We start from the raw sequence: 24,795 nt of genomic DNA on the forward strand, positions 1-24,795 counted from the left end.
TCAAACTGAACTGATTGAACACAGCTAAGTGCCTATTACTGTGCCTGAGAAACTTGTTAAGTTTTCAAGAAGTCTCCATCGGATTCCCAATCAAGACCTGGATTCTGGGCTACAAGACAGCATGATCTTAAGCGGATTACTTAAATTCAGTTTCTAGCTCTCCCTTCTGCATAGTGATGCTCCAGATGGAGAGGACCCCTATGTGGACCACATGTGATGGTGTAGTGTGAATTCTCTGTAACTGATACAATTTCATGTCATGTTTTTGTTCTTTGTTTTTTACAACAATCCAAATAGAATTAGTACTGCAATAAATGGTGAAGTGGAATGTATGGCTATAAAATAAGACATTCATCTTTCATTAACATCACTTGAACTCTGGTCCAATGTGTAATTAAGTAATGGCACTTAAGTCTTTCTTCTATTTTATCTTTGATGCTTCTGAAAGTTTAACTAGTTAAACCTTTCTCCCCGTGGGGAGAAAAACTTTTTACACAAATTTTTAGGTATCAGAAGTTGCCCCAAACAATCTAACCTAGTTAAATATGCACAGATTTCAGGAGGCCAGCCTAGAGAAGAAAAATTCTGCTAACCTTTTTTTTTTTTCTCTAACCAATGTCTTTAAAGAAAGCAAAGGAAGCTTGTGCAGAAAGTCAAAAATAATTCTTTATTTGCTGCTTTTACTTTCTGCCTTGTTCAAGGTCAAAAAATCCTGCAAAAGCCTTTCATTGGAGACAGCTGAAAGGATGTCTAAATTATCAAACTGGATGATGACTAAGTCAAAACACTGAAAGAGAGGGACCAAGTGAATTGCTGGTCAGCCCATCAGGTAAAAGTAAGATTTGAAAAGTGAATCTAAAAGAAGAGGGACTTTTTTCTCTCTCTCATCCTTTTTCCTGTTTGGTTGCAGAAGATAGAACCCCAGACACACTGCCATTTATAACCTGACAGAAATGAGAACTGGGTATGAAAATGACTTTATTACAATGGAAAGTGTGGGCATGTCTATGTAGTTATCATGTTTTTCAGGTTTTTTTTTTTTTCTCCCCTTCTGGGAAGAAATACTTAATCAGAAAATGAATATGGGAATAGCAGTGTAGCAGAGAAATAAAACATGATAATAAGGATGTATAAAATAGGTTTTTATTCATTGTTCTTCCTACATTTTAAGCCCAACAGCTCTGGTCTGTGAGCATCAGCTTGGTACCCAGCCAGAAATCACCTAACAAGAACACAGATGAGACACCAGAATTATGGATGCACTGGAAACTTAGTCAACACTGTGGAATCTGGTGCCATCAAACTACTAAGCCTTCTCTTGAAAATGTTGTAACGATTCTTCCAGTTTGGTATTTTCTTTTCTCAGATACCTGCTTAGGTTTCAAGTTCAAAGTCAAAGACACTAATAAGACGGGGCGGGGGGGAACCCCAATAAGTGTTTATTTCCCATGTATGACGGGGAAAGCAGAATAGAAATGCAAAAACAGTATTTAAAAGACACGCTACACCTTAAGCCTACACTAACTGAAAAGGTTCTCTGTAAAAAGAGGAGAAATTTCCTCTGAATATTAACATTACCCTAAGGATATCTGGAGCTTTTTTGTTCAGCTACAAATGAACTTGAGCATAAAATCTAAAGTTTAAAACTTTACCTAATGCACACAGATGTGTAGCTTTATGACTATCACTCGATGTACAAACTCATATATAAACTGTGAATATGTAGGATTCACAGACACAGGGCTGGAATTTCTAAGACGAGGCCCCAGCTTCTTTGTTGCTCTGAGACCAAAGAAAGTTTCTCTGTGAAATTCAGACTGGCTCAACTGAAATTCAAGAAGGAAAAGCAAATGTGGAGGCTAAACATATGCTTCCAATTCCCTGAGTGGGGGTGGGGAGGCTGTGATGGTTGAGCTATTGTTACACTTAGATCCTATCCAATTAATATTTTCATAGAAAATGCTTTAACACATTACAAAATGCTAATAAAACTAAGTGCTTTTGGAAATTTTTTTGCAAAACAAATCTTAAATGGCAATTTAAAAAATATTGGTATACTGCCGGGCATGGTGGCTCACGCTTGTAATCCCTGCGCTTGGGAGGCTGAGACAGGAGGATCGCACAGGTTCGAAGCCAGCCTCAGCTACTTAGTGAGGCTTTCAGCAACTTAGTGAGACCCTGTTTCCAAATAAAATATATATATATATAAAAGGTCTAGGAGTATAGCCCAGAGGTAGAAAACCTCTGGGTTCCACCCCCAGTACCACCAAAAAAAAAACTATATATATATATGGCACATGCTTGTAATCCTAGTATTTAGGAGGCTGAGACAGGAGGATCACGGTTCTTAGACAGCCTCAGCTACTTAGTGAGGCCCTCTTTAGTGTATGTATATATATATATATATGTATACTAAATCATAAAAGGTTATATATCACTGTAGACTCTGTATATGATTAAACAATGATGTCTTCCAAAAGTTGTTTTCTGCAGCATGGTTCAAATCTATTATCCACCTTGTAGGAAACACTCGTATCTTTGTGAAGTCACACACTGGATTTCGTAGGACATGGAATAAGGAACAGCTTCCACCTCAGCATTCACCTCCAGCCCCCGTGAGCACATCTTAAAAGACAGACCAAATCAATGCCATGAAAACTTACGTCACTTGGCTCTGGGCAAAACGAGAAAATCTCTGATGTGGAAACAGATGTCCCTTAACATTTTTTCAGCATGTGACATCACCTTTTGCCGTGGTACACACAACTTTTCTCAGTGAGTTTAAAAATAATTTTCACCTAAATTTAAATAGCAGCCTCAACCTAGTTGTAATTATCATTCCATTCAGATGACTCCAAGGAAAGCCTATGTTTCTTTAGAATTTCCTTTTGTTCCTGCCCTGCAGAGGATATAAACGTACAGTAATTAAAAGCTATTCCTAGCCGAAGCAGACTACCCTTTTAAATAACTTTCTAAGGGGAAGAAATGTTTTGGCAACATGTCACATGTAAGCTTTGCCAAACCACGTGTTAAGAGAACGTCAAAGCCAGACATATGCCTCGGTGCCTACGGTGGGCTAGGGGCCCCCACCACCTGACAGAGAGCTCACTACCGTCCACCTGCACGTACAGCTGTGCCAGAGCTCTGCAGTGTAGACGAGACAGGAAATGTAGAGCCACAGGAAAACAGCAAGAACTCCACAGAACCAGGACATGGTTTAGAACGAGGTGACCCCACGACTCAAACATACTACTACTCAGTAGCTTTCTAAAACAGTTGAAGTTAGAATTCTATAGCCGGGCGTGGTGGCGCACGCTTGTAATCCCAGCATTTAGGAGGCTGAGACTAGAGGATCGCGGTTCACGGACAGCCTCAGCTACTTAGTGAGGCCCTCTGCAACTTAGTGAGACCCTGTTTCAAAATAAAAGAATAAAAAAATGGGCAGGGGGTGTAGCTTGGAGGTCAAATGCCTCTGGGTTCCATACCCAGACCCACAAAAAACCAACAACAAAGATTTCTATAGTGATCCATGCATATCCATGTTTACAGCAACACAATTCACAACAGCCAAATGATGGATCCAACCTAGGTGTCCATCAACAGACAAACAGATAACAAAAATGTGAGATGTGCGTGCGCACACACACACACACAACACACACACACACACACACACACACAATGGAACTCTTTACTCAGCCATAAAAACAATAGAAGTAGGTTATATGCAGGATAATGAATGGAACCTGAGAAAGTTATGCTGAGATTAGTCAGTCTCAGAAAGTCCAGGGTTATATGTTTTCTCTCCTATGTGGCAGTGAGAACTGAAATAGGAAATAAAAAGGACGTCAGTCAAATGAGAGAAAACAGAAAGATAGTGGAAGGGGATGGAAGAGGAGGGTGGGGAGAAGAAAAAAGAGGATAAAGAAGGCAACAGTTCATAGGAGATTATGTTCATATATGAGGGTAGCACTGCCAACCTCACTAACGTGTATGGGAGGGGAGAATGAAGGGATAATACATGAAAAAAATCCACCGAGTGGTGTGTGTATGTATGAATGAATCACTTTAAATCTCACCATGCTATATAATTATATTGCACCATTAAAAGCACACCAATAAAAGTGTGCACGCACACATACATAATCTGTATATATTAGAATGAGGTAAATATCCTAGAGTCAAGGGGAGATAACTTGAAATAGAAATAATCCATCTTTCAGGTCAGGGTGCCCAGTTTTGCTCCCAAATCTTAGAGATCATTCCGTGATCAGATTATTTAATTGTGGTTACCAAGGAAAAGCTAAATGCCCCCCAGGTCTACTTTGGAACACGAATGAAGTATAGCGCTGACTCTAACAGTAAAAGATGGTGCGTTTCCACTTGCTGCTGGATTTCCTGGTGGCCTCACGAATTTCCTCCTGGTATTTTCAGGGCATCCCCATGGGCTTCACGAGGTCTCAAATTGACTGGCATTTTCTTCCTCCTCTGCAATGACCTGCTTCGGTGACACTTTGAGCTCAGCACTGCTTTCATTCCTTGCAGATGATTACTGACAGTCGGTCCCTCGCATCCCGAGGCCCACACCGGCCAGCGCGCTCCCAGGCTGCCACGTGTCCACAGCGGTCCCTCCCGCGGGGAGCAGTTGACAGCCCTGATGCACTGAATCTTCAGAATGCAGAAGCAAAACTCGTCCCAGGACAACACATTTGGTGTGCAAATAATGGGGGTGCAATTTATCTTTGTAAGCGACATCCATTTTACTTTATTGGAAGAAGGAAACCTTTCGGAAACCTCGTTAACATGAATGTTCCATTCTGCTATTATTTTATTTTGTACCATTCTCTCTCTCTCTCTCTCTCTCTCTCTCTCTCTCTCTCTCTCCTTCATCTGTTCTTCTCTCCCATTTCCCCTCCTGTGTATATCCTCCCACAGTGCCCTGTGCTTATAACTGTCACGCACGGCCATACATTTTCTAGATATAAATGCAATGCACATATTATGTACAGGCACTTTTTTGTGTGGTACTGGGGTTCCTGGAAACCCTTCTACCTCCGGGTTACACTCCCAGACCTAATATATATATATATATATATTTTTTTTTTTTTTTTAAACAGGGTCTCTTAAACCAGTGAGGCTGGCTTCAAACCAGCACAATCCTCCTGTCTCTGCCTCCCAAGCACGGGAGTTACAAGCATGCGCCACCATGCCTGGCTGCAGGCACTTTTTTTAGTGGCACTGGGAATGGAGCCCAGGGGCCATTCTACCTCAGAGCTACACACCTGGTCCATTCTTTATTCTTTTAAACTTAAAACAGAGTCCCACTAAGTTGCGGAGGGCTTTGCTAAGTAGCAAAGCTGCTATTCTCCTGTCTTAGCCTCCCAAGTACTGGTTTTATACGTATGCACCACCATACCTGGCCGTAAAGATACCTTTTTTATTTTTATGTAGATCATTTTGAAATTGGCATCTATTCAGACTGTGTGTGTTGCTCCCCCATCCATTTTCCCTTCCCCCGCCCAGGAATGAGTGTCCATGTTGACCATGCTACATTCATACTTTTACACATATTCGAATATAGCTCCTCCATTAATCAACTTTAGCCTTCTTCCGATCCTACTCTTCCATTTCAGCTTTGCTGAGGTTTCTCCTCCATTACCTGGAGTCCCTCTGGTATTCCTAATACTCCCTAGTCTGGGCATATTAGAGAAAACATAAGTCCCTTCTCTTTCTGTGTTTGGCTGATCTCACTTAACATAATGCTCTCCAGGTCTTTCCATCTTTTGCGAATGACATGATTTTGTTCTTTATAGCTGAGTAGAATTCCATTGTGTATGTTTCCCGTAATTTTGCAATCCATTCATCTGTTGATGGAGACATAGGTTGGTTCCATATTTTGGCTAGTATGAATTGTGAAAATGGGTATGCATATGTTACTGAAGTTCTCCGATTTCAACCCCTTTGGAAAAATATCCAGGAGTGGTATAGCTGGATCATATATATGGTGGGACTTTTTAGTATTCTTTAAAGATGAAGTTTCACATATAAAATTATATTCTGAAATATCTTGTTTTTCTTTTTTCCATATTTTATTTTATTTATATGTGGAACATATTGAAAATGGTGTACATTTAGATTGTGCTTCATGCCCTCTCTCCCCTATTCTCCTTACTCCCTTCCTAATATTCTTACTATGCACCACAATTTATTTCCACCATCCTCTATCAATAAGAGTTTACTCTGTTTCTAATTTCTATGAAAAGCTATGCTAAAACATTCTTTTTGTCTGTCCTTAGTCTTTTATTTTAAAAGGTTGATAAATAGAAGGAATACTGCTGGATCAAAATGTATACTGCTTTTGATTTTAATGGATGATGGTAGATAATATTTAAAGATGCAAAAATGCATATTCAATCAGTAATGGATAACAGTACAGTTTTTCTCATATCCCTTCCTGTAGTGGTCATTAAAATTATTGACAGTCTTAGAATAAAAATTGTTAAAAATATTGTTATTTTAATGTTGTTTTCCCAAAAAAAGCTAACTAGAGAATTTTTCATGCTTCTTGTATTTTAATTGGATTTATTTTTCTGAAGGTTTTTTTTAAAACCTTTGCCCAATTTGTTGACCATCTTTCCCAAATTAGAACTCCTGATATACTACAGGGACTAACCAGTAATATATGAACTACAAATAATGTTCCATATCTACTTTTTCTAATTTATGTCATATATTCCCATAAAAAATGTTTAGATTACCCAAGAGTCTTAAATTACCATGTATGCCTTTCTGTATTCCCATTCTTCAGAAAACTTTCTTTGACCCAGTCTCTAGATTGTGCAGAGACTCTCAGATTATTTTCAAGGACTTATAATGCAGTTAATTTTTTTTAGTGTCTAATGTTTTTATTCATTCATTTAACAATCATTTCTTTAGTGTTGACTATGTGTTAGACATTGTTTGAGGCTAAGGGGTTATGACTATAGGTAGCAGACTCTACTATAATAGTTTAAATGCTGCAGAGTAGAAAGCTAAAAAAATAAATACACAGATGAATATAATTGATATAATTGTAATATCAAGTTGTTTGAATGCATAAAAAAATTAGCAGGATAAAAGAAAAATCCACTCTGAAATACCTCAAGGTTCAACTTTCAGAATTATTTTTTTTAATTTTTTATATTTTTTTATTAGTGTGTTGTATTTATACATCATAATGGGGTAAAAAAAAAAACTTGTGTAGACATACATATACACATCAACCATCCAGCCCCCACCCAGTCCCCACCTCACTCCCTCCCTGTCCCTCCCTCCCATGCTCGGCTTAGTGGTTGACTTCGATATGAATAAGTACATCAGGCGCTTTAAAGCGTTTCCCTCTCCCCACATCCCATCCCACAGTTAGGTTGCCTTATTTGCTCCTCTATAGGATCTCCTTTTTCAACCTGGAGTTTCTCCTATGACCCCTTTCACTCTAGCTTTCACATATTAGGGAAAGCATCTGATTTCTTATTTTTTGTGACTAATCTCGCTTAGCATAATGTCCTCAAGATCCATCCATTTCCCTGAAAATACTGCAATTCTATTTTTTTTTATGGCTGAGTAAAATTCCATTGTGTACATATCCCACAGTTTTGTAATCCACTTGTCTGTTGATGGACATCTTGGCTGGTTCCATAGTTTGGCTATGGTGAATTGTGCAGCTATGAACATAGATACACATGCATTAGTTTGGTAGTTTGGCTTCCTTTCTTTTGGGTAGATTCCCAGAAGTGGTATTGCTGGATCGAATGGTAGATTTGTTCCCATTCTTCTGAGGATTCTCCATACTGTTTTCCAGAGTGGTTGCACTAATTTGCAATCCCACCGATAATATTTTAGAGTTCTCACTTCTCCACATCCTCACCAGCATTTGTTGTTGTTTGTGTTTTGAATGATGGCCATTCTAGTTGGAGTTAGGTGAAATCTCGGGGTAGTATTGATTTGCATGTCTCTGATTGCCAGTGATGTTGAGCATTTTTTCATGCATTTATTGGCCACTTTAATTTCTTCTTTCGTGAAGTGTCTATTTAGTTCGCTTGCCCATTTTTTGATTGTATGACTATTTTTTTAGTGTTGAGTTTCTTGAGTTCTCTGTATTTTCTAGATATTAGTCCTCTATCAGAGGTGTAGGTGGCAAAATCTTCTCCTATTCTGTTGGCTCTCGATTGAGGTCCTTGACAGTTTCCTTTGGTGAACAGAAGCTCTTCGGTTTCATATTAAATTTTACACACTTCATTAAATCACCTGAAGTATGTTTCTATACATGGAAAAAGTTCTAATTTTGCCTTTTCCAGATGAATAGTTATTTCAGTAGCACTCTTTTCTTAAATAATTCATTCTGTACCCTCTGAGTTAAAACCATCTAAATAAAAGTTAATTTATATATATCTAGAAGTCTTCTTCTGGATTTAGAATTCTGTCTTATTTCTTTATATGTCCATTTCTAGGATAAAACCAAAGAGATTTAACTGCAATATTTTTGTGTTGTTTTGATGCCTAATCAAATAAGTCTTATTATTTCTTAAAAATATATCCTCAGCTATTCTTGGATATATATTTTCCCCTATAAGCTTTAGAAAATTTTTATCCAATCCTCACCATTGCTTTCCACAAAAAGAACTTTTGATATTTTACCTAAAATTTTATTAACTGAATCTGAATAATTTCTATATAGCCTTTGCTTACGTAGATAAGTGTTCTCATTTGTAACAATTCTATAGCATATTCTTCAATGAGATTCTATATTTTTCTAGGTAACTAATATTATAAAATGGAGAAGATATTGATGTAAGAATATAGGTACTTATAACTAAATTATAATCAACTTATCAAAATAATCATATTAGGATTTTATTTACTAAAGTTTCTCAAACTCTCTTGGTATTCCAATCATTACCAACAAAGAAAATGTTTTCTCTCCTGCCTTCAAATTTTATATAAGTCATATAATTTTCTCATTTCGCTTGCTATAGCCTCTTCAGGAAATGTTGAATGATGATGATCGAGGTTAATACAGTGTCAAATTGAAATGATTTTAGCATTTAATTTTTCAGATACATTTATTCTCTTTAAGGATACATTCTTGTCATGTCCTCATGATCTATTTCTCTTTTCTATTTAGTATGGCTGCTCCAGTAAATGCTTCTTTAGCACTGAGTTTTCTCCTTTACTCATTATCAAAATGTGTTCCTTTGCTAGATAGACTGAGAGGATCTACTGACACTCTCCTGACAAACAATTAACTTGGTTCCGGTACATTTTTTCATACATCGATGAATTTCATTGAATGCTTTTTAATTCGCAATTTTACCTATACTTTAATTGACATTTGATTATGTATTTTTAAACATGTGTCATGTTTTCATATTAAGCCTATCTAGCCTTTATCAAATACATTGGGGAAGCTGTCTCTTTTTCCTTTATAATCACAATGATGGGTACATGGCAGTGCTTCACAGAAATATCTAGTACATGAAAGTGTTTGAAAGAGCAACATTCTGTTTCAAAACAAAACAAAAACAGGGCTAGGGAGCCCTGGGTTCAATCCCCAATACAGGCTGAGACTCAGTGTTAGAGCATTTGCCTCACATATGCAAGGCCCTAGTTAGAGGCCCAACACTACAGATTTTTTAAAAATAAAAAAAACAACTAATAAAACAAAAGATAAAATAAAGGAATAAGTAATCTCCACCTGGGCTGTGTGACTCTAGGTTTTATCTAGCCTCCCAATGTCATACCCCAATCCAGAAGTACCCTGCAATATTTTCAAAAATTCTTAGAATTTTTGAAAGAATAAAACTGCTCACTACTTTAAAAAACGGACAAGAGAAAAACGTCAAATAAAAACCATTCTTTTTTTAATTTTTTATTGGTGCATTATATTCATACATCATATTGGGGTAAAAAACTTGTTTGTATATACATGTACACATCAATAATTTATTTATGCTAGTGTGTGATATTCTGATATATGTTTATATTGTGAAACAATTGAACCAAACTGACTAAAAATACATCTCTTCACATATTTATATTTTTGTTGGAGATAAAACATTGAAAATCTACTCTTTTTGCAATTTTGAAATATGTAATGGATTGTTATTCATTATGGTCACCACTGTGCACAAGGGGTGAACTGAAGCCTATCTCTCCCTTAAAACTATGGGCCCACTGATCAGCATCTCCCCTTTCTCCATCCACTCCAACCTCTGGAAACACTACTTCTACACATCTGACTCTTTCATGCTCGACATGTGAGATCATGTGCTATTTGTCTTTCTGTACATGGTTTATTTTCTTTATCATAATATCCTCCAGATTTCTCCATGTTGCCACAGATGACAGAATTTCCTTCTTTTAAGACTGAATAATTTTCCATTGTGTATATATTCTTTGTGTGTGTAGGGGTTGATGGGGACTGAAGACAGGGGCATGCTACCTTCCAGCTATACTTCTTTAATTTTTCATTTGGAAACAGGGTCTCACTAATTTCCTGAGATGACTTTAAACCTCTGGTCCTCCCGTCTCAGCCTTATATTCTACATTTTCTTTCCCATTCATCTGTCTATAAGCTCTTAGGTTGCTTCTATATCTTACTATGGGGAATAATTCTGCAATGCATATGGGAATGTAAATATTTCTTTAACATACTAATTTCAACACCTTTTGATATATATCCAGAAGTGAGATTGTTAGACTATGGTAGTTCTATGTCAGTTTGTTAAGAAACCTACTTACTGATTTCCATAAAGACTGCTGCAACTTATATTTTTAATAATTATTTTTTGTTGGTGGTACTGGGGGTCCCTGGAAGCCCTTCTACCTCCGGGCTATATTCCCAGACCTATTTTATATTTTTGAAACAGGGTCTCTTAAGCCAGCGCGGCTGGCTTCGAACCTGCACGATCCTCCTGTCTCTGCCTCCCAAGCGCGGGGATTACAAGCGTGCTGCTTTAAAAAAAAAAAAAAAAGGGATGGATAATCAATAAGCATAAATATGCTAAAATAGTCATCATGAAAATGCAAGCAGAATGAGATTCTATAGATGAGCAAATAAGGTGACATCATTGAGGGGCTGGGAGGGGGAAGAGGGAAATTCTCTAATGCACATGATGTCCTTTAACAAACATATCAATCACTAAACCAAACATGAGAAGGATGGATGGAGAAGGAATGGGTGGGAACTGGGAAAGGGCTAATTGGGTGATGTGTGCATGTATGTCTCCACCATCTTGCATCCCATTAAGATTTATGAATACAACACAGCAATAAAAATTAAATAAATTAAAATAAATATGAAACAACAAAAAAAGAAAATGCAAGTCATACGTTGCTATTTTATTCTCAAATAGCTAAATAACAATAATTGACAATATCACATGATATAGAACAATTGTAACTCATTTTACTATGAGTAGGAGTAAAAAATCATACATTGAGTTTGAGGAAAAAAATGGTTTGACAGTTTTCAGTTAAACATGAATCTGCCCTACAATCTAACAATTATATTCCTCAATATTTACCTCAAAGAATAAAAGTACGTGCACACAAAAATGTGCACACAAATGTTTACAAATGTTTTATTTATCATTGTTAAAAACTGAAAGCAACCTAAAAGCTTACCCATAAGGAAATGAACAAACAGATTATGTCAAATCACTGTAACAGAATGCAATTCAGTGATGAAAAGGAATGGGCCACTGATTCATGACGCAAATAAATGAGTCTAAACAACACGGTGAGTAAAAAACACTTTTGCTATAAGAGCACTATGCAATTTCATTCATGCAAATTTCAATGAAGAGCAAAGCAAGCCTATGGGAAAGTGGTTGCCTGGAGCTGCATGGGGTGGCAGCGGACTGGAAAGATGTCCAAGGGAACTTCTGGAATAATCAAAATGTCTCTAATCGTGTCTTGCAGGGGAGAGATTACATAGGCACATGCAGTTGTCAAACTCATGAAAATAAATAATTATTATCTCTACTTTATTGTATGCAAAGTATATCTCAGTAAAAAGAAATTATGTCCTTTGTGAATATATTGCACTTCTCAATAGGTAGAAAGGAAGTGAGTTTACTTAGTATGATGGGCAGCAGTGTTTAAGGAGCTGAGCTCCTTCTGTGTGGAACAGACAACTCCCATCACAAATTACACCATAGTAGAGGAGCACCCCAAAAGGCAAAGGCTGGGTGAATGAACAGGCTCAAAGGACCACACAGGACACAAAGAGGGCAAGGGAAATAGAAAGCCACGGGGACAGAAGAAAAGTGACGCATGCCATAGAGCTTTGGAAACACAAAGGCTCTCTGACTGGGCCTAAAAAATCCCAGAATACCATTTTCTTCACTTATACATGGGCATACTAACACTTTTCTCAAGGGAGTTTTGTGGAGATTAAAGAAGATATTATGTATCACATATTAAACATAATATTTGGTAATCTTTTTCCTTACCCACTTTGCCAATTCTTACAGATGGAGAAGAAGGCCAGCCAGCAGTGTGTGTGTGTGTGTGTGTGTGTGTGTGTGTGTGTGTGTGTGTGTAATTTTTGTTAAACGGGGGATTGAATCCAGGGGCATTCTACATCTGAGCTACACCCCAGCCCTATTTTATTTCTATTTTGAAACAGGCTCTCACTAGGTTGATGAGAGTCTCACTACTTGCTAAGGTTATTCTTGAACCTGTGATCCTTCTGTCTTAACTGCCCAAGTACTGGGATTACAGTATTGTGCCACCATACCCAGCTAGCCAGCAGAATTTAAGTTTCCACATGTATAGTTAGATTTAAAGTTCTTAAGAAGCCAATTTAAAGAATCAAGTAAGGTCAAATCATACTAAATGCAAACTACTTTTTATTTTTCATGAAAAATATAACAAGTAAACTGAACACTTCTATCTAGGAAATTACACTAGAACTAAACTGCCTGAGGCATATTACACACATAATGCAATAAATTTACATTCAATCTTGATAAGGTCACTTTTTCTGAAGTGTTCTAATTGGGTTTGCTAATAACTGCCAGTCAAAAATGTCTTAGGATATATATCCTCCTCTGAGAAATGTTCAGTGTCTACTGGACACCAGATTCTTTCCCATAGACTGATTAGCTGAGGGTACAGCAAACATTTATTTACCCCCAGAGCAAAAAGAATAAAGGCAACGTATACTTCTGCAAAACATAGCAGAAATTCAAATTTAAACCGTAGGCAAAACCAATTTCATGACCTAATCATGTTTGCAGATTTGATGGTATTCCTCAGCAGGGTGTTGAAAGAGCCTTGTCCAGCATCTTTCAAAACACCAAGTTGTGTGGGTGGATGGATAAAGGGAAACACATTTTCATAGTGATATCCTGCATCTTCTAAATTTCTCCTTGCTGTAAAATTTTCACTGAAATATGAAAGATGAAGACTCCTAGCTTGACTCCATTAGGTTGAATACTGTAAATAATGTTCTGTAAACACTTTTGCCAATGTTTTGGTTCCCTGGAGATTTAAACTTGGGCACATGACTAATATACATCCCCAAGACATCAACTTCACCCATAGAACTTGGACTCTTGCCTCCTAGCCATGGACTTCAAGTTTCATGCTTTAACGCTAGATATTAGAACAGCCCATTTTGAAAAAAATAATTTGCTCATAATGAGAAAAAGCATCAAAATGTCACTTAAATCCTAAGAAGGACCTTAACACCACCTCTATCCCACCTCATCCCTACCTGCCAAGCATTATCTATCCATCTGCCACAGATGGAGACACTGCAAAGGACAGGAAAGGTAATGTCATAGTAGAAGGAAGGAAGGCCATTCTGAATCAACAGTTTCCGCTTATCTTCTATTATGATAATGAACTGAATTTCTGCTGAAGTCACTATGATGATAATCTTAGGTCCAGGTTTTAGGAGAGCCCAAGAACAATAAAAAGTGAGAATAGCAGTAGCTATGTCAGGGACACAGAGGAAGGTCACTTTCTCTTTGAAAAGCATCTAACATAAGTATGTATGTAAATGATTATGAAATGGCAGAGTAATACGTTTATTTAACCAGTTAACTCCAAGTAGTGATAAGCTCATGAGGAAAGCACAAGCCACTTAGTTATCTGATTTAACTGATGAGTAGACAACCAGCAGAGAAGATATGATCATTCTGGGTCAGTCCATGCAAACAAGTAGTTAAACTACATTTAAAAACATGCCCATAACTCATGAATCTTCCAAAACATAAATATTCTCAATTTCATCTCTTGTAAGTACCACAACTTTCAAATATTTAGATTAAATATTTACAGCTATAAGCAGTACTTTAAACCACTTTGTGTCCTCTCCTGACCACCCACCTCAAAGGAAAAAGTAATAAATTAGATTTTTTTTAAGTCAGGATAAAGACTAAAAGTCCACAGGGATGATTCACATATTAATGAACTATGTTTCTATTTACACTTCCATCACCAGAGCTAAATTTTAGCTATTTTAAGGAAGAGATTGTGCCTTAATTAATAGCACTTGGTAAATGAAAGCTGGTTGCATTTAAGTTCATATTAAAAAAATATACATATTTCTCAGTAGGGGTTCCAGTTCATCCAATACTTTTATGTAATAACACTTCCAATCAAGGAAAAAAATCTTCAAAAAATTCAAATGATTAGTATTCAGAACTGAAGTCAACAAAAAGCATAATTAACGAGTAAGCAAACTGTTTATCTCCAGAGCATTACTATACACGCACATTTTAAATGATAGGGATTGGAGAGGATACAAACACCTTTGTTATTTACTATGCCTAGCTCGTCTATTTCTAAACACTTCTGTATTAGGGTAACATCTTCATTTCGGTATCATGGTGCTCCCATGACTCTGTCCATACAATCTGTGCTATCTTCACCTTGGGACTATGGGAGAACTAAACTTCATCATGTACTTTGCACAACATTAAACCCCAGAGATGCTGCTCGCCTTCCCCTTTCTCCTCATCTTCCTCTGCTTGTTATTTCTCTGCACTGTTCTATCACCATCAACTCTTCCCAATGTCCTTACAAACCAGTTCTCCCTCCTTCCTAACTTCGATCGTTTTCTACTTCTCTATGTCTTTCTCTTTTCAACAGAAGGTTGTTTAAAAAGCCCTAGATGGGGGTGAGGAGGCTTTGGGCTTAACCTATCACATCCAACCCAGCCTTCCCACTCACAGTCAGGCTACTTTTACTTCAACAATCAAGAAGAATTGAAAAGACAAAGGCCCCAAGCAAATAGTTTTCAGTGGCAGAAAGAAGTCAGAAACAACAAATGCAGGACCACCTGAGATAAAGTTAATAGATACAGGAAAAATATTTTGGTTACCAGCTCTTTGTTTGATTTTTACTATATATGCACAACCAGGAAGGCAGCAGCCAAAAACATAATGGAAGTGATGGCAACATTTTATGTATATTAACTTATTTAATCCTTACAATGATGCCACAGGTAAATATTATAGAAGGCTACGAAGGTAAAAAAAAAAAAAAAAAAAAAAAAAAAAAAAAAAAACAAAAAAAAAACCACACACTCCCAGAGTCAGAAAACTGGAAAGTGAAATAAAATATAAAATATAATAAATAAAACATAAATAAAAAGTAAAACAAATCATAAAACAGATATACTGGTCATAGAAACTGCCTTTCCAATAACGACACCAGATCACAGCAAAAATTTCTATTCCATGGATACACTGTACATTTTACAGGAAATGATGTGTTCTACCATTTTGGAGAAATTAACTTTTCCATGGCTAAATAGAAATCCCTTCAATATAGATCATTTTTTCCTCCACTTAGCAGTAAAGAACAAGAGTACAAGAGTCATTGGGATCAAAAGAGAAATGTCTGAGCAAGGGCAGAGTTTAAAGCTGCTTTTCCCCTGGATGAGACACTGCGGTTCTCCAGGCCCAGAGCAGCCCTTACTTCAGCCAGCACCCTCCTGGCACCGACCTGCCCAGCAGCCAACGACGTCCTTCCTGCCCCACGTTTCATGACAGACCATTAATTTTCCCATAGTTCCTCTGCCTTGAAAACACAGAAGGTCATGCTAATGGGAGAGAGCTTCAATGAAAGGGCTACTTCTCTCTTCTCAGTATCTCCCCAATAGCTTTTTCTCTGGTCCAGGAATTGTAAGAGTGGCTTCTAGGGATGGTGCCCTGGGGCATAGCTGTCTAACCAGTAGAGACGATTCAGTTGGAAGAAAATTCAAACCAGGTAGAAATACTGAAATATCTAGGACAAAAGACCACTGGGACTTTGCATGGCCTTAATGCAAAGAGGCCAATACTTCTTTCTCTGTTGGCTTTGGTGACAGCAACATCAGGAGAAGTAAAAGGGAGTTTCTCTCCAGACAGTATAAAAAAAAAGACTAGTAAAAATAGGATGCTTTTTCAATTCTGATTCTAGAATAACTCTAACATTTACAAAGTTCTGAAATATTATTTAACCACTTCCATTTTCCTTCTGCCTACAAGAATGCCCATGAGCTTAAAACAACAATAAAAGTGTAAACAAAGAGAGCACGCCAGTCTTCTTAAAGGAGAGAAAAATCCATTCCGACAGCTTTCGCTCCCAACCAATCGCCAGTTTGGCAAGGAACTAAATGAGCTTGAAAAACACCCGGCAAACTCTAAACACAAGACAAGCAGAAATGCAGCTCAAATACCCTTTGAGAAGTTGCAGTTGCATCCAAAGTCCAGTAGTTTGGAAAAACATCATTCCAAAAGAAAGAAAGAATCGCCAGTACTCACAGTGTCTTGAGACTTGTCCTTGACATCATAGACTGTTAGCTTGATTTTGGTCTCCTCATAGATGGGATAGTCGGGTGGGAATGTAATACCAGTCAAAAACAGTGGGTCTCTTGTTCCCTGCAACAGTGCAAGCAGACGTCTGGGATTCAGAAAGGCAGCAGCTGCAGCCGGCAGCATGCGGTGACACATGAGCATGCACAAAGTGTGTCTGAGGCTGTTTTTCTAGGAAATAGTTCTATTAAGAGGCAGAGCCGCCCTGCCAAATGTGCCTTGGGGGCCACAGGAAGCTCCGGAGCCTGCGAAGACTGATGGACGCTAGGTGGACATGTGTCTTTGTCAGAGCTGTTAATCATGAGTCTTCAAAGTAACACATTTTTATTATATACAGAACCATCTACTTACTTAAAATACACTTAACAGCCATAACTTGTAATTGATAGGACTAATATAAGATATCAACTGATCAAATCAAACTGAAGTTGTTTTCTCAAAAAGAGCCATTTGGTAAGCTTCTGTGGTTCACTTTTTTATTTTTATTTTTTCTTTGTTATGATTTAATTAAAAGCCACAAGGTGGGCATGATGGTACAGGTTTGTAATCCCAGTACATGGGAGGCTGAGAAAGGAGGATTTCAGATTTGCAGTCAGCCTTAGTTAGTGAGGCCCTCTGAGACTTAGTGAGAACCTGTTTCAAAATAAAAAAATAATAAAAACAAATTGGACAGGAGATATATCCCGGAGATAGAATGCCCCTGGGTTCAATCCCCAGCACTACAAAAAAGAAAATAAAAAGCCATATTCTGAGAGGGTCTTTGTTTTCTTAGATGTTCAGCTATATATATTTTTTCCAGACTAACTTGAAAACTAAGGAAAGAAATCCTAAATATGAATAATTTGGGCCATTACATTACTATCTTAGGGTGCAGTACACAGGATATTTCAATGCCTCCAAAATCACTTTTACAGAGCGAACATCCTACATTAATATATATATATATATATATATATATATATATGTATATGTATATATATATATATGGATACGCACACACACACACACACATATATATATATATATAAATATCATAAGAATGAGTGCTAGAATTCTACAAACCAATAGCCTACAAAAGTTTCTAAAAGCCCAAGTTATTCATTTATTTATTCCTTCTTTATTGAATACTCTTTTTTGGCATGGTCTCTGACACTTGGGGACAGGGAATGAATAAGACAGTTGAAAATAGCAATCTGTGTTTAAATATGAAATTTTAAAATTGTTCAACATAAATCATTTTTGTGATTAAAATGATAAACTTTATGGCATGTGTGTTTATCACAATAAAATGGAAAAAAAAGAAAAACTCATAAATACACAAATTAAATTTTTGGCAACATTTGAAAAGTAACTAGTAATCACTGCAAAAAATTTAACATAAGATAAACAATTCTACAATTTTACTCAAGCTGTCTTTATACAAATAAGATTTTCTTTAACACCTCAACTATAGCATTAACTGTCCATTGTATTAGCCGTGACAACCAAAGTGTCAAAGGGCAGATTCAGTGCTATATGCAGTATCTGGGTCATTCCCATTAAAGAAGTGACTCAAATTCAGTCTGAATCATTTATTCCACCAACTGCATCAAAGCCGGAGGCAGAGCTGAGACCGCCCAGGTCTGGGGCAGGCTGCGTAAGTTCCTAGGGAGAATCTCCTCAAGCCAAACAGAGGCAGCTCACAAGTCTAAGAAAAACAAGCAAATCTGAAGGACTTTAGACTACATTTTCTCCAGCCCCAGATGTTCAAATAAGTCTCCCTCATTCACTGAAGCCTTGAAATGTGTGATCAGAACAACATAATCAAAAGGGAAACACTTCCCCTTTTGAACCTGATCCAATATAATAACAAGCTTCCTCCTGACACATTCTGAATGCTGAACTAGTAATAATAAGTGTAAATAGGAAATCTCTCATTCGATGAGTAATATTTACACCTTAAGCCTGGAAACATCAGTTTCACAAATTAATCACCTACCTTTTTACTCTGAAAGATACAAACACACACACCACAGCAGAGATTGTAAAGTTTCCACCATGAGACCAAAGAATATACAGAAAAAATGAAACGGCATGAAAAGATCAAAAACAACTGGTTTGGAATCTCTGAGTTCTTTATAACTTTTCCCAAAATAGAGTTCATTTCATTTCATTTAAATCACATAGATTTTCATCTTCTGTTTCTATTCTTTTCTCTGGGAATTCAAAGTGGGGGAAAAAAGGGTTTCTGTTTTTTTAAATCTCTGGGAGAAAATAAGGTCTTTCAATGAGAAAGGTAATGCGTGTTTATTCTTGTTGAGTTGCTGGTACCAGCTTAATAACCTCCGATACCTGCACCTTAGTGACAGAGACCAGGAATAGCATAACTGCAGACTGTGAGCTAACTTATTTTAGCCGTTTGCTCAGAGAGAAAGAGAGAATAAGACAGGCACAGGGCATGCTCACCTCCACAATTTCAGTGCTGGAGTATCTTATCAGACTCTGCTCCGTGGGGTGGATGACTGAGATCTGCACCACTGTATTCAGTTTCCGATCACGGACAGGAGCCACGAGGTCCTTGCACGCTGGTAACAACAGCAGAGGAAAGAGAAAGAGAAGAAACTCACACCATATCTCAGGGCAAACTTCTGTTCGGGTTGAAAGTAAACTTAGCCACGGCGCTGAAGGAAATCTCCTGGGACTGCTTTTACAGAGGAAGTCCTTTGGAAGTACCTTACAGAAATAGGAAGTCACGTGCTGCCGAGCTGAACGGAGAGTTTATTTCCACTGACCACATTCACAGAGCCTGCCAGTCTGGACTGCTCGGAGAGCTCGGCTCCCATGCACGACTCACTATGCACATACTGCTCAGGAACTTCAGAGACTTTAATTAGTCCTTAAACCCTGGGCTTTAATTCACACGCCTTGACAAAGTAAGCTGTTTCTGGGTCGTATCCAGGACGCTAGGATGTTTCTTGGTGACTCAGGTTGGAAAAGTTCGGATGTTTGCATGCACACCTGGTACTTTCCTACCTATTCACTATAACTGGCTTCTTTAGTGCTATGCAAATAACAAAGCAGAAAGAGTAGTTACCCCAGCACAGAAGAGGAAGCAGACAAGGGGGTGGGAAAGCCCTGGGTCTGGAATTCCAAGAGCCCGGGAGAGAGCCTCTGAGATAAAGATGGGGTAATTCTTGCCCAAGGGCCACAACCATTAAGAACTTTCCCTGAGACACCAGGCTCATGTTACAGACTAGAGCCCAGATACCATATTCACTGGAATATCTTCTTCTCTCAGATATCATTTTCCCAATTTGGGGAAGAAAAAAACCCCAGAAAAACATTATTTTGCATCAAGTCCAATATCTGCTGTCCTCATTAGTCCCCCCCCAACACACACACACACACACACACACACACACACACACACACACACTGGTTTTGAAATAGTAATTCCACTCCTTAAAATTGGGTTAACTGTGATATAAATGTTCTCACCAAAGGTTTTGGTTTCAAATGGTAGCTTGTAAAAGTGTAGCTTTAAGCCCTGGATTTCATGACTTAGGGGGGTTGTAGCTTCCTATTTTATTCCACCCTACTCCTGTGACCAGTGGGGGAAGGCATGAAAGAAGGGGTGTATTTAAACTTTGTTTTGACATTGGTGCAGCCGGTAGGGCCTTTATCCAGGGAGACAAGGGTAATACCTCTTGCATCTGAAACTTGAAAGCAAAGGAAATGATAGATGTAATTATCACCTTTCAATCGCTTATAGATCAGCTTATTTGTAGAAGCAGAAGGAGCTGGAAAAAGCAGGAGCTCTTGAAATAGAACAGGCCTGGTTTTAGTCCAGTTCTAATAGCTAAGCAATGCTTGGGACAGTCATTGAGCTTCTGATCTTCTTCTTGCCAGACTTGGGGATCTTCTTACTACGATCTGGCATTGTGCTATAGTTTTCCTTATTTAAACCACATGCCTGGAGCAGTACAGGGAACCTTAGCAAAGCATGTGTAGAACAAATAATAGCCAGTTTATTTAACTCTCAATAATTGTGCGGCACCATCTCATGTCTTTGTTTCACAAAATGGCATTTTGAATTATTATTTCAGTATTGCATATTAAGAGATAGAGGCTTAGACACATGAAGTGCTCACATTTCCATGCCTAGAATTCTCTAGTGGTTTGCTTCCATCAAACCCCATGGGCTCTGTTTCCTTTCCCAGGCACATTGACTTGCTCTTTTACACCATGGGAACTCTCTTTGAAAGACCCACTGCCCTGATTCTTTGTTGCTCATGCCAAGAGATCTAGACTTCGAAAAATATGTTCTAAAATAATTATAGTCAGACTACTTTAGCAATGGATGCATAGCCACGTTTATAGCAGCACAACTCAAAATAGGCAAATTATAGAATCCAGGGATCCATCAATTTAAAAATATGTAGTATATATACACACAATGAAATTGTACTCAGCCATAAAAAGGACAAAGTTATGTCATTTGCAGGAAAATGGACAGTACTAGAGAATATTGTGCTAAGTGAGATTAGCCAGTCTCAGAAAGTCAAGGCTTATATGTTTTCCCTCATATGTAGACGCCAGAGAGAAAACAGGAAACATAAGGAAATTTAGATAAATGCAGAGAGAGACCAGGAATACAGTGGAGGGGGATTGTAAAAGGAGTCATAAGGGGAAGAGGGGTGACTGAAGAAAGAAACAGTTCAAATAATATTAGGGCACTATATGAAGGCTTTTCTAGCAATTTCACTAACATGTACTGGAGGGAGGAGGAGAGAGTAGGTAGGATGAGAAAGGAAATACACCAAGGGCTGTGCACATGTATGTTTGTATTACATCAAACCTCACTACGATGTGTAATTGCAACTCACTAATTAAACTATTAACAAAAATACCAATGCACGGCTTGAAAAACATCAACAAGTCGCTGGAAGCAAAGAAAAGGCTAGATTTACATGTTATTGTTCTTGGGGGTTATTTTGATTATTTCTTTTACTTGCTTATGAACACGGGTGATTTTAATTTTATCGCTTCTTCTCTTGGTGTCCCGTTCCTAGGGAACATTTACTAATGTTGCCTTTGGGTTTTTAAGTTGGGGCCACTGCATTTTAAACCCATGCATTCTGCCCATGATCTGCTGTGGCTTCTCCTTCATCCTGTGAGCTTATGACACCTTTTGTACAAAATAAGTCACTTCTTTTCAGAGTCCTTATCTGGCTTGACTGTGGGCTGTGGTTATTTCCCAGAAGTGAGCAGCTGTTCTGCGTTTCATCAGAGAAACACTGAGACATATTCACCCAAACAGAGGAAACCTCTAGTAAACTGCAAGGTTCTTCACAGCTTTACCCCTCCTCTGCAAATCCCCCAATATTAAGTAAGAAAAAAAAATGATGGCACCTTCTATTTCCTTGTATTTCCTAAAAACAGGCATAGAAAACAATAGTAGTTATATTTTGGATTATACTTATCTCTTTTCTTTCTAACAGCACAGAGCATTTTCTGTTCCTTAGGGCTTAAGCAGCAGGACGTTATGGAGGGGCTCTGAGATCAGGTGGGATTCCTGAGAGGTGGCCCCAGGAATCCACTTTCTAGTTCTGGTGGCACTGAATGAGTCACCAACCCTCAGACACTCAATTGTGTCATCAGTCTATCCGCTTCTCAGGGCAGAAAAATAAAGAAGAAATTAGGCCCATTATGAATGGACTTCTCTGGGCACAGATAACATTTACTAAACTCATTATAGTACTATTTGCCAGGATGTGGTGTCTTATGACTATATAAAAAAATTTTTATTGTCTCAATCATACTTACATAGCTCTTTAAAAGCTGTCACCAGATCCTGTACTTCTTTATAGATGCTAACCAGTACATGAATCATTGCATTTCACAGAGTGAAGCATCATGGGTCTACATGTACTGAAACTGTACCCATAGAGGGTGATAAATATTGATCAAGTCAATTGCTTCTTGGAGATATTACGCATTCAAATGCTATAAAATTTCATCTGCATGGCAATTATTTAGTAGCCAGTAGAGAATCCTGAAAAATCTGTTCTCAAAAATAAAAAACTGGCCAGGTGTGGTGGTGCACGCTTGTAATCCCCATGCTTGGGAGGCGGAGAAAGGAGGATCGCACTGGTTTGAAGCCAGCTTCGCTGGCTTAAGAGACCCTGTTTCCAAATAAAAAACATAAAAAGTAGGTCTGGGAGTGTACCCCAGAGGTAGAAGGGTTTCCAGGAACCCCAGTACCACCAAAAAATAAAATAAAATAAAATAAATGTTAAATCAATCTCCTAGCCATACTAATTATTGTCCATTACCCAAATAAAACTCTATTACAGGAGTGACTGCATGAATGGCCTTCCTTAACTTACAAGGCTAAAAGAGGGATTTTGCTTCAGCCTTTTTTTTCTTTTGAATTTAAGAATTCTAACTATTTAAATCTAATGGGTAGTAATAAATGCTACCCCACAATGATTCATTCATCAACACACGTGTTTAACTTTATCTCTGCCTTTTTAAAAATTGAACTATTTAAAAGTACTTCCTCAGCCACACATGGTGGTACATGCCTGTAATCCCAATCCTTGGAAGGCTGAACAGGAAGATTGCAGGTTCAAGGCCTGCCTCAGCAATTTAGGGAGACTTTGTTTCAAAATTTTAAAAAAATAATAAATAAAAAGGGCTAGGGGTATAACTTGAATGGCCTTGGACTTAATCCTATGTATGTATACATGTATGTATAAATAAATGAATGTATTTCCCCAAACCCAAAAGAGTTTAAATACAAATGATGTTTACAGAGTGGGATTCAAATATGCTTCTGTCCACTGATTGACTCTTGATTACTAAAAAAGGGGAAAACAACAATATAGGCATATTTGGTAATTTTTGGTAGTATTGGGGACTTAACCCAGGGTAATTAAAAAAAACATTTAAATTTTTTTTCTTTTGTGGTATTCAGAATTGAATCCACAGGCATTCTACCTTTGGGCCTAGAATCTAAAAGGCAGGGGTCTTTAGGATTTGTGTTGATTTAAAAATTTTCATCAACCTCTAACTACTGTTATTGTTGTTGTTTTTAACTAAAGTATCACGTTTTGTTTCACTGGGACATCATTTCTAATCATGTTGAATCAATGAAATTTATAGAGACTTCAGCATTCTAGCCACCTTTGGCTGGTAGCCTAAAAATGATCCTCGACTCGGGTCAGGAAGCTCAGCCCCAGCAACGATGAACACAACTGTTCCTTAAGGTGCTTTTAATTCAGCCACACGGCCCCACACAAGGAGTTCTGAAGTCTACACTGGATATGGAGTGTGTGAGGGTAGGACATCCATAAGAAATTTCATATCTCTACAATTCTCCGTTCAAAATTAGCCAAAGGAACTTGAGGCTTAAAGGGGACACACATCATACAATATTACAAATGTAGGACCAAGTAATTTTTTTTTCTGAAGATAAAATTGTGTTTAATACCCGAATCAGGCTTAAGGAGCTATATGACTTTGGACAAATTACCCAATCTTTTTTGATTCTCTATTTTTTTTCTGTCAAATAATAGACTTCATAAATTTTTCATAAAGACTACATAAAGTAATATATAGAGAATGCTAAGCACACATGAGGCCTTTTAATGTATTATCATTGACATTAACATAAATAATTGTACACTAACATAAAGATGGGTTTATCTACCTAGAATTTTTATACTAATTATATGCTTAAAATAGTTCCTGATTTTATATAAAATATTCTTCTCCAATAAAAGCATTTATTAAATATATACCTGTGATATTTTGTATTTTATGGCCATATACTTAAATGAGTGGTTTTTAAAAGCTTTATTGAATTATCTGTTAATTTCAGAAGACAAGGGCACACTAATATATCTCTTGTGAAATCAGATGAACACTTTTAGAGTTTTTAATACTGACTGGACACTTC

At 37.6% G+C, this 24,795-nt stretch overlaps 1 protein-coding gene across 6 annotated transcripts in view; it reads right to left on the reverse strand.

Annotated features, from left to right (window-relative positions):
- The window catches only part of INPP4B (inositol polyphosphate-4-phosphatase type II B), a gene marked incomplete at both ends in the record, with an annotated part of 387,908 nt that overhangs the window by 343,034 nt on the left and 20,079 nt on the right, over positions 1–24,795 (reverse strand). For all 6 annotated transcript variants that reach the window (XM_080697036.1, XM_080697033.1, XM_080697032.1 and 3 more), the window contains 2 exons: positions 16,803–16,919; positions 19,299–19,417. In XM_080697036.1, the coding sequence (XP_080553162.1) occupies positions 16,803–16,919; positions 19,299–19,417 (236 nt within the window). The remainder of the gene's footprint in view (positions 1–16,802; positions 16,920–19,298; positions 19,418–24,795) is intronic.

The sequence above is a fragment of the Muscardinus avellanarius genome, assembly GCF_963383645.1.
Source record: "Muscardinus avellanarius genome assembly, chromosome: 6".
In the NCBI taxonomy this organism is placed as follows: Eukaryota; Metazoa; Chordata; class Mammalia; order Rodentia; family Gliridae; genus Muscardinus; species Muscardinus avellanarius.